The sequence below is a fragment of the Epargyreus clarus genome, unplaced genomic scaffold (genome assembly GCF_041222505.1).
Source record: "Epargyreus clarus isolate Ecla_fem2 unplaced genomic scaffold, WU_Ecla_fem_2.2 ptg000003l, whole genome shotgun sequence".
Taxonomy (NCBI): Eukaryota; Metazoa; Arthropoda; class Insecta; order Lepidoptera; family Hesperiidae; genus Epargyreus; species Epargyreus clarus.
The window spans coordinates 8636110-8648251 of record NW_027332211.1 but is presented as its reverse complement, the minus strand read 5'-3'; the positions used below and the strand labels follow the sequence as shown (position 1 = coordinate 8648251).

Below are 12142 nucleotides of genomic sequence, written 5' to 3'. Positions count from 1 at the left end.
AAAATTATTTTTGAAAGACCTAGTGCTAATGTAACTAGTTTAAGTGATCACATATTATGCGTTTATGATTAGGATTTTCTCTTATTGTGAAAATTTTATAAAGCCAATGTCTACTTTTGATGTTAAAAAAGCTACTAAGCTACTAAGTTTATTCCGCCTCGAAAATTTTAAAAGTAATTTTCGCCACTGCTTCTCAAGTATATTAAACATCCTAGAAACCTCACGACGTCACGACAAATATATACATTAGTCGTGACGTCGTGATGTTCCGAGTAAATTAACTTGCTGTTTTCCCGAACGCAATAACAAAGCTGCGTCTAAGGATGCGCATTAATTAGGAATTGTAACAGGTTCTTAATTGGAAAATTTAAGATCAGATGGGATGGCAAGGAGTTAAGCCGGTGTCTTACAAGTAGGATATCTGGAAAGTAATTAGGTAGAGTTTCTGCTCTACAATTCTTTACTAATTTAATAAAAGTTATATCTAACGACACCATATTATAGATTTCATTATCTCTGAGTTATAGATTTAATGTCTAAAGTCTAATAAGTTTTCTTTGAGGAAAACAACTGCGTTTTTTAAGTAGACACTGATCTACTTTCTCTTTCAAGATAATTTTAATTGAGTGAGCTCGCTTATCTCGTTATTGACGAACGACGTTAACTAAGATGAGATAAATCAGATAATTTTGATAAACGATGTGAATCTTTGTCCCTGAACTAAATCGCAAAATCACTTTTTGGATGCCGCAATTAGTATTTTATTGAAATAACCTACGCATTCTATATTTGCCTAGCTTTATTGTCTCCTGAGGTTTAAGATATCCTTCCACCAACATGCTTTACGCTAGAAATGGGTGTGGCGGTTTTATCTTTTGTACAGTCTAACACCTGATTAAAACCCTTAAGTCCTAACTAATCAGCAAGGTAACGAATGGAATATAGAGTATAATATAGATACGTAATTAAAATTGCACGAACAGCCGAATTATAGTGCCGGTTCCCCAAATCAGGAAATCGCGGTAGGAGTCGGTGACGAGCGGAAAGTTTAACATTGAACATTTTAACGCCCACCCCCCTGTCTGACCCTCAATTATTGAAAATGCATTTCTGTCCGCGCCCAGTGCCCGAAGCGCCGCGCCACATCGCAAATGCACATTTTAAACTGCACCTGATTGCAGAGTCGTGTTACTATTCCGACTAATAAAAGTCAACCTGTCGCGTATTCGGACTGCGATTGCCATTAGTTCGACTATACGCGTCATTAAAACCTTATTACCTACTTGTGAGGGCCATTAGATATTAATCATGATGGCCCATTATTTTACGGAAGTATGTATGTCGTATATATGGGCGGTGAGACATTTTATAATATATAATATTAATTAATATCATGTTAATTTTGATTGTCAATGTGGAATTAATATTTCGGTTAAAATATCGACGACTTCCGATAGTACTTCAAAACACTTTGTTAGTCATACCAAATAAATTATATAAATTATAATAATTTTAAAATATTTATTCTCGTATTTTTAAAACAATATTTTCAATATAATGTTATTTTATTAACAGTTAAATTTATTGTGAATCACGTCACTTGTTATAACAAAATAAGTGATGTGAGAGGGTAGTTCTTATGCTGTTTGTCACTCGAGTAGTATTTAAGTCCACGCGCTGGTAGAGCGTGGTTCATACGCATTTAATCAGTCGTGTAAGCCGTTACTCTGCCCGAATTGTAAATAAAAGTGAATAAAAGTGATTCTCATATTAAAGTAGTTTCGTTCAGTTTATTAATAAAGTGCGGTAGTGGGATATCGCCGACATATACCTGAGTATATTTATGTTTAGTACCAATATGATATACCTACGCTTGAAATTTCTTCGAGTCTTTGAAAGAAGACCTAGAATATTTCACTCCGGATGGAGCTGTGATAGATTTACACACGTCCATTCAAAATGACAATAAATGTAATTAATATACCTTATAACCCCATACAAATATGATTACTTCTACTAAATAAAAATAAACTATAGACAACTTGGAGCCTTAACCTACTTCTTGAAACATCATTACAAAGCTAACAATACTATACTACAAATCAATAGCCGAAAGCGTTAATAAAGCGCATTAAACATTATTCATAAGTTAAAAACTTATAAAGCCGTGGTCAAAGTGCCCCGTTCAGTTCATAATGTGCTAAGTGACGAACGATGTACACAATTTGGGGCGTCCGTTTTAATTGTAAGTTGGGAACGTTCTGCGTCCGCAATGCAATTTTAGCTCGGAGTTTTCTAACGCCAGTTCGGAACGGAGTCCCGGTTCGGGTTACCTATTTTACGTAACTACACATTGGATTTTCACGAATTGTAGCCAATTTTCGGGAGTAATTATAGTTTTGTACGTGATATAGGTACTGGTAATTTTATTTAAAAAGTACTGAAAATTTTAGAAAGTAATTAAAGAAACCAACAATTGTCGTTACTCATTAATCTCCACGTCACTAAAATACCTTAGAATATAGTTTTAAAATGTTTATATACATGTAACTGACGCGTAAATTTTATTGAACGATACATGCCCAATGTACATGAATAATATACGCAAGTTTATATAAAAATTATAGTAGTAGTATAATATATTAGGTACACAAATATTACGAACAGAAAACAAATAAAAATAAAATTGATTAACATGTGAAATTTTACTTAAGTTAATTTAGAACGTAATTGCAGACACCTCATACTTAATGTTATAATACGGAATTGAAATCTTCATAAACTTGGTGAACATTTTATTTTATGTTGCATCCAAATAATAGGCAATAAAATTTTCTCATACAGATGTTACGATACAATACGAAGATATGTAGTTAATATTTGAATAGTGGAAACTTGAAAGTACCTATAGCGGAGGTATGACAGGACAGCGTTAACGGAGCCCTGGAGGGCCTTTGCGAAGTCCCCGTTTCGCAATACTGCCGAAAAGATAAAATGAACGTAAAGTTGAGAAGCAGATATTCGCGCTCGGAGGAATCGTAGTTTCTCTCCGGGCGGCACTAAACCGCGGCTAGCAAGGAAACACGCAGTTTGGAACCACCCCTGCTCCACACTTCCACTACGAAAGCTCGTCACTTTAGTTAAGATTACGTAATTAAAATTATATTGTATTAAAAGTATATACTTTCAAGTCATCACAAAAATCGTGATGGTTGAAGAAAATTTGACAAATGTATCATTTATAAACAACAACAGATATATTATAAAATCAATACCAATTAGTCTAGTTTAGTAGATATTTTCTCTTATTCAGTAGATAATTACTAAGTATGAAATATTTACCGTAATGAGCCAAATGACCACAAGTTATTAAAATTACTTAATGAATGGTGACTCAAACTCTACATTTCGAAACCTAAAATCAAATACATAACAAAGAAATATTTTTTACATTACTGTAAAATTGTAACACATAAATGGCACTTACCTGATTCAAAGCTATCCATGCTCTCCGATTTGATATCCATATCTGAAACAGAAATCTATTTTTAATACGTCGATCACTTAATGATGTATCGAGTTTAAAATTTTCGATATAACATTGAAGTAACATGCTAGGTACACTATTCCATTTTCCAATCACATTAGTGATCTTCGATCACCTGGATGATCATAGGACACTTAAAAAAAAAATAGTATACTTTGATCTCTCTGCGTGGAAACCTAAACCGGGTGCCTAAAATGCCTAAAAGTGGAATAGACAACGAGCATGCAGTACATTTGATAGTAAGTGGTCACTGTCGTCCATAGAACACAGGTTCTACCTGAACGCGATCAAACATGGTGCATATTACCACTCCTGAGGGCTAAAATAGTCGCCGCATATATAAGTCAGCTGGCTACCACTCCTACCACCGAAACGCAGAACTGCTTCACGTTAGAAATAAGTGTAACTGTCCCTGGTTGTTCTACACTGGTTCTACCATTCAAAGTTAGTTAAGGTCGGTTTAAAAAACGAGCAACTTTTACTCCAAGGGTGCAACCACAGAAAGTTTGTCCACAAAAGTAGAGCTAGTGTAGCCTACGAGTGAAACGGTCGCCTGCGGCCAGGTCCCGTAATCCACTTGCGAACCCTACACTCCGAGACAGTTTCCCCTTGTTTTAAATTCGCACTTCCAATAGGTGATCCGGTTTAAAGTTCCGATAAGTACGTTTAAATAGTTTATGGACCTTTCGATGGTGGTAATTTTATTCAAATTGTTCACATAATGTATGTAGGTACCTACGTGTATTGTGTATACGTATGACATGTAGGGGTAGTTCTGATTCCGATTTAACTGAAAATGATATTTATAGCCTTCAATCATTTTGTGTTAAATATCCATAATGTAATTTTCTACTTACAGTATTTTCTTATGATATACCGTCTACAGACGTTATTGTAATGTAAGTTCATAATATAACCAAGAATTATAAATATACCGCAAAATCAGTAAAGTAGTAAAAAATTAGATTAGAATTCGAATCCCGACACCAGAGTGCATGGCTGAATTTAAAATTACTAGACTAATTTAGGATGTTTTATCAATTATTCTACTGACCAAGTCGTTAGAATAGGTATACTGTAAGGCCATGTATGTGACACCAGGATACAAACACATTATATTAACGTCAAAGCAAGCCCTGACCGCAGGGGTTACTAATTCACAGGATCGAATCGCGACGCAAGGCGCCTCCGATCATTAATGTTGCAGGCGTCCTGCGTCTGCCTCCTATTAACGTTTGCTACTTAACACTATTATCCCGATTGTACGCTCGTTGGCGATATGTGCCGCTTAAATTGTTAAACAGATTTGATGTGAATAAGTCACAGACCTGTATTTGTTTTGTACCCAATATAGGTCTGTGGAATAAGTATATTATTCTAAATAGCCGTGACAGGCTACTAGTTTGAAGTTCAACCTCTGATTATTTAAGTTAATATATATGTACCTATGTGTTTTAGAAATTCATTATCACTTTGCTGTAAATGTGAAAAAAACGTAAGGAAATCTATACAGTTATACACCTAAGAGTTAATTAAAAAGGTTCGTAAAGATGCGTAAAATGTCACAATCCGTACTTGTTCACCGTGGTGGACCTAGCCCTCCGATGAGATCTATGGCTAATAAATAGTAACAACTAATAAATAGGACAGTAATAAGGTGTCGACAATATACAGTCTATACAAATACTAAGATAAGACTACCATTTTAAAGTAAACTTCGCCCCCTGAGAGCACCTATGAGATTTGGTTTTTCATATGAACTGATTTAAAGCATTCAAACGTAATTATATCACTCTTAATAACGAACTTACAAAAATTACTATCGCGTAACTCCAGCTGCGTGCATCCTGACGTGCAGTTAGTAATCAAATTATTATCCTGCGATAGCAGCTGGTTTCTAAACTCAAAACAGGGTTAATTATTTTTAAACATTCTTTTTAGGTTCTATATCTATTCATTAGATACATACCAGTGATTTAACGTATTGATTACGTGTCTTTATAATGTTCCTTGAAAACTTTTCTCTTCACTGGTCATTATGATTTAAGTGTCATTCATTCAATTTTAATGCAATATACCTTTATACCTATTTAACATTTTATTTATTTATTTCATATGACTATCGTTATTCAATATTAATATTTTCTTCTTATTGTGATTTCTTTATTTTATCAATCATAATTATTATTTATGATCTGTATTTCCACTTAAATTGTTTGTTAAGTTTTAATACATGAAATATTGTTATAGTTTATGTTGTTATTTAAATATATTTATGTTAACATTAATGCATGCCGTTTGTGCCTATAATTGAGGTGACACTTAGTTTGTAAGATATTTAGTCAATCCTATTTTTTGGAGCAGACAGTGTACACTTTGTTGGTGCAACTAATAAATAAATAAATAAAACATCTATTATATTCTACGTTACAAAATATATTAAAAAGGAGCGCTGTTAATCATCGTAGTCGTAATCACATAAAAGTGGCAGGTGTTCGTCACCGTAGCACCGTAGCACCATAGTCGGGAGAGAAGTATATTAAATACATCCCGGCGGAGTGGGCGCGGCCGGCGGCGGCTGGAGGCTCTAAGGCTGCCGCTAGATTTCCCGGGGGGGCACGTTAATTTTCTGCCGCCTTGAGCATACTGCCCCCCGGGGGCGCTACCTTTCGCGGAGCCATTCAGACTGAAGGTGTTATTCCGGTAACGCCGCTGACTGATGCCGATATGCCTCTCCTGAGGCGTCTTTTTACGTATTACTGAATAAAAATAACGAAACATATTCCCTGCTGGCTAGGAACTAACGGTTGCAAAGATGTTTAATAGATCTTATGGATTAAAGAAACTATCTCAATTATCTGTTACTTCTACATTCATATTTTTCTTTATTTTATTATATTGTATTGTTGTTTATTTAAAAAAACCGAAGTACTGAAACAGTCTCCATAATATTAACTGCCACCATCTTCGAACCAACGGCTCCAAATTAGGTATTTTTCCTATACATTTTTTTTTCATGCACATACCTAATACTAAAATAAATAAGACTCATCCATAAACGTTTAACCTACATTAAACCACTTATTACCTAAGCTATCTGTAGCTCCATCGAATTAGGTACATGTATTGTAACGACACGTGGTAGCCGATACACGTGGAAAAAGTATCAATTTGTTTTGCAAATGTCATTAAAAGTTTCCACGGTTCAGTATTGGTTTCGATCAATGTTTAACCTTTTGTAGTTCACGGTTGTGTTTACCGTTGATGGCCTCAAATGCTTTGTTTTTGAGTGATGAGGTGAAGAACTTAGTCGGTTATGAAGTACTTAGTCTATACTAATATTAAAAAGAGGAAAACTTTGTTTGTTTGATCGTAATGAATAGGCTCAAAAACTACTGGACCGATTTTAAAAATTCTTTCACCATTCGAAAGCCAGATTATCCACGAGTAACATAGGCTATATTCTATATGATATATATTTGATAAATAGATTTTGAGGCGGTACAAAGTTTGCCGGGTCAGCTAGTCGCTTATACAGCTACAGACAAAACGCCTGATCAAAGCAAACTTAGTCCTGAGAAGAGGTAAACATCGGATGTAGCATTCCTATAATCATATTTTGTGATTAATAGAAATGTCCACAATTAGCAAAATGGTACGGATTGCAGGTTCATTACTATTAACAGTACAGTAGACATAGGTATAGGTATGTATTGTCCCTGTAGTTCCGGGACTAGAATAGGGCTACGGTATCCCCTGCCTGTCGTAGGAGGCGACTAAAAGGGGGCTTCCGGGGTTGCGGGCGGCAAGAGTGGGAACTCGAACCGTCCAGCTAGCGACCCTGGGAAGGACGGCGGTATGTGTGGTCGCATACCGTCGTAAACACCACATGGTGTGGGAGGAGCGAAAACTGCTCCCCCAGGGTAGAGCCCGATCGGGGCATCGCGCTTGGAGGGCTCCGGTTGTGTTCCGTCGGAGATCCCGGAGTTCTCCAACAAGCGTTGAGGACGGCCACCGGGGGGGTTTTAGTGCGGTAAAAATCCCACATAACCCGGCGTCGCTCCCACGTCGTCGGGTACCTTTTGAAGGTTTCCCCCTCGAGAAAAAAAAAAAAAAGGTATAGGTATGTATAATTCTAGATATGTTGTAATGTAAAATGCACTAATGTAGCAAGAGCTTAACGAGCATGCAGTCCATCTGATGGTAATGGCAACTGCTGCCCATGGACAACTATAAATGTATCCCAAGTTGCCTTAGGGATCGGCCACGGAAGGCCCTGAGGACTAAGATATAATGCCTTCTGTAGGTACCTATATTTCCCTGTACTGTATTTTACTTAACGATCTTGATACAAGGTACGTACATACCTACGTACATATTAGTAGTGGACGAAAAATAGCAAATTTTATAGATTTTCACTATTCTTAAGGGAACACTTAACTGCCTTGAGATATTAAGCAATCTCTTTTCATCGGAAAGAAGCTATCGAGCGATAGTAATAGTGAAGTCAACGAAGTTACCTTTAAACGGTTATATTTAAGAGTAACTTTTTGAAGGTGGCAGAACCCTTTGTGGTCCGACTCCGACGGTACCACCGCCCCATCTACTTCTGACTAATAACAGCAGTGGTAAAGGCCACTGTGCTATGGTTTGAAAAGTGTGGTAAGGGAGACATACTTTTCCGAGGCGTTCCAGCTTAGTCCTCAGTTGTTTCGGCGCAACTGTGGCGGACCATAGGTAGGAATATCTAATCTTATCTAGGATTGATTGCAGACGTCCATGGACGGCAGCAGACGGCAGGTGGACTGCATGCTCTTATAGAATAAAAAATATACAAAAAAAACGTGATTGATTATTTTATCTATATGAACATATTTCATGATATGTTTATTTTTATCCACGCATTTTTATTTCACTTTAGTTTAACAACGTTATATCTTTCTCTATATTTCGTTATATTAAATTGTGTCAAAATTTGTCTACTTAACTACGAGTAAAAGTATATAAAAGTTTTATTCTCTCTTTTTAGCAGTTTTCTGTAATGTGCCTTCCCGAGGGAAAGGCTGCTGCAATCAGCTGTCTATACGCCCCGACATACGCGACCTATACCTACATGTACGTTCTGAAACTCACTTTCTGCGACACTCATTATCTAAAATTTCTGATATTTTTCTATCAGATGGACTGTATGATCGTTTGCTATACTTCAATGTTATAAGAAACATATTGTTATAATGTAGAATGCCAGCAGGACTATGTAGCTGCTACTCATAAACAAATATTTATTATTTAAGATTATATTAAACTAGTGGTGCCCGCGGCTCCGCCCGCGTTTAAAAAAATATATATGACATACATAAAACAGAAAATTTGTACCTTCATTGGAATGACAGTGGCGCCATCTGTCGAAAATTGGTCGTACCAACTCAGAAATCTTCGTGGGGTCTTGGACAACAACTTTGCTACAGAACATTACTTGATCAAATGCATAGTTTACGATTCGATCTTTACTAATATCGATTAAAATAATCGACTTTTTGGTCCAAAAGATCGATTCTCCGATTAATCTATCTTCGATCGCCATCCTTAGTTCCCGTTGAATTTCCGGGATAAAACTATCCTATGTCCTTTCTCGGGTCTCAGACTATGTTTGTACAAAATTTCATTAAAATCGGTTCAGTGGTGTAGGCGTGAAGAAAAGACAAACAGACGGACAGACAGAGTTACCCTCGGATTTATAATATTAGTATGGAAAGTATGGATAAGAATTATGTGCTGGATTGCAATGATGGGTCTTTGAACCTGTTATTTTCGTACAACTGTATACGCAACATTAAATAACTCTAACTTAAAAAATGTTTTAGAGTATAGCTACGTTAATCAAGCATCTCAGGATAGGAGAGGTGACATTCCACCAAACATGTGCGAGGTCAAAGCTAAGCTACAAAGCTAACCTAACCTACATCTTTATTTTTATCAGTGCAACCAAAACCCATATATTGTACCTACTAGTAATTATTTTTGGGACTACATTCTTAACCTTTGGATATGAGTACAATCAGACGATAGTTAAAAATTATAAGTGTAATAATTCTTTGTATATTTGTATTTCATATAAAATACGTCATACAGCGTTGAGTCCTTTATAATTCCTAACATAATTTATTAACGTGATTTATTAAAAATATCTCGCACATCCTGTCACATGGGTAACACAAAGTAGATACAAAACAGTAAATAGGTAGCTACCAGACAATATCATTAAGTTTAAACGTCATGGGAATAGGTCTGTTTTCCACATTTCCAACTACAAGCTCTACGTACTATTGGGTAGAGACGTGGATTGTGTAGCAGGAACGGTCGTAGTATGAGTGTGTGCTTGGGTCGAGAGCTCCCTGGGGACAGAGGAAGTGTGGCCGAAGCGTCGCCACCTGGGACCTCACGTAGGGGAGACGTACGCTCTTAAGAAATAGGCAATCGACCGTGGATCGCTTTGTTGTTAGTAAAAAATACAAAATTCGTTTAAATTTACGTTATAACGTTATATGCATAGAAAAGTTAAACATCGAATTATTAGAATTGACGCGGAAAAAAATTCGCGAGATTTTCGCTTTCCCTGAGCCCTGGTCGTGTTATACCCACAAACAAAGGTCTAATACCCACAAATATCCGGACACAGAACAGAAATCTATAATGATAATTTAGATGGCTAGACCAGAGTCGATAATTTATGAAACCAAAAAAAATTACAATAGAATGAAACCCATTGGAAAAGGAGGGAAATATGATCAAAATGAAAGGAAAAATAAATTACGGTCGATCCGAGTTCGGGAAGTGGGAGGGGGTGAGTTTTAAGGGTAAAAAATGGTTTATCTTGATTTCCGGCTAAACTACACGTCCTATGCGAAAAAGTTCAATGGCAAAGTTGTAGGTAATAAAAAGATCTACAACTTTTGTGTTTGCAATTTTTTCACATAACCTCAAAATTTGGGTGAAAAATTCAAAAAACCAAGATTTTGGTTTTTTATTTATATCTTATTCAAAAAAAATTTTTTTTTTACGAAATTTGGTGAAAACTTACCTTATTATGTCCCAAATACACTGTAATTTATTTGATTAAAAATATTTATTTTTTCGCCTTATTTTCACTTAATATCAAAAAAGCACCCTAATTTTCAATCGAAAATTCTGACGTCAAAATATCAGCTTTTTTCAATAAGTTTGGGGGCTTTTTGTTCGTTGAAATATCTACTCTCTGATGGTGTAAAAAAAAATATACATTACTATAGGAAATGTTCTCAGAAAATGCAAAAAATTGAAAAAAACCCAATTGTATTTATTGTCGATTCTCTTCTTGCTAGACGCCACTAAACGATTCAAAGCTGATTTTTTTATTTCATACACTTGCTTGTCATCTGATTTATTGCAGATTATACAAACAGATCCATCCATACTGATAATCTGAAAAGACAAAATTAAATTAATAATGCCTTCAAAGTTTTATCATGATGAGTATAACTAAATTTGTTTGTATAAAATAAACGAAATTACTATTTTTTATTCTTGTACTAAAATATCATTCAATTTTAATTTTTTAGGTTATGTTATGTTAAACATACTATTTATGAAAGAAAATATTACTATTTTTATTAAGTTGATTAATATAGATTAAAATACAGATTGTATTTACCTTGCTATGTAGATTCCAAACGATTTTTTGAATAAAGTAAATTTCTCACAATTCACTTAGAGTAACTGAGCCTGCACGTGTATTTTTAAAAACGATGTTGTACACTGCTCTGTATCTCGAATACTGGCTAACGGTTTTTACAGCTGCTACGAAATAGCAGGTATGTAGTAAGGCCCAGACCCTCCTAGGTCCGTCCCCACTTCTCTATGAAATAACTTACAATGGGCTAAAATTTACCGAAGGTCACTCAGGTATATAAATTATCTTAAAACAGCAGTAAATAGACATCTACAAATATTATTTAAATAAGATTCTACAACTTTTTCAAAATATTGTAGATGTCTTATTAAATATTAACTTAATTAACTTATTTGTTTGTTAATTATTGAAGTATATTTTAATTTGGAACTTTTTCATTTATCAATAAAACATGAAATCTTACGTTTTTTGAGTAATTAAAGTGTAAATTTTAATAAATACCTCAAAATTGTACATAATGATATAATTTTTTTTTTTAATTTTAGTTTTTTTTATTTTTTTGCATTTTCTGAGAACATTTCCTATAGTAATGTATATTTTTTTTACACCATCAGAAAGTAGATATTTCAAGGAACAAAAAGCCCCCAAACTTATTGAAAAAAGCTGATATTTTGACGTCAGAATTTTCGATTGAAAATTAGGATGCTTTTTTGATATTAAGTGAAAATAAGGCGAGAAAATAAATATTTTTAATCAAATAAATTACAGTGTATTTGGGACATAATAAGGTAAGTTTTCACCAAATTTCATATAAAAAAAATTTTTTTTGAAAAAGATATAAATAAAAAACCAAAAACTTGGTTTTTTGAATTTTTCACCCAAATTTTGAGGTTATGTGAAAAAATTGCAAACACAAAAGTTGTAGA

General features: G+C 34.8%; 1 protein-coding gene across 1 annotated transcript in view; it reads right to left on the bottom strand.

The window, feature by feature from the left end:
* The window catches only part of L (zinc finger protein Lobe), a 79231-nt gene that overhangs the window by 50205 nt on the left and 16884 nt on the right, over positions 1 to 12142 (bottom strand). Inside the window, exon 3 of the mRNA XM_073087046.1 lies at positions 3488 to 3529. Coding sequence (XP_072943147.1) covers positions 3488 to 3529 — 42 coding nt within the window. The remainder of the gene's footprint in view (positions 1 to 3487; positions 3530 to 12142) is intronic.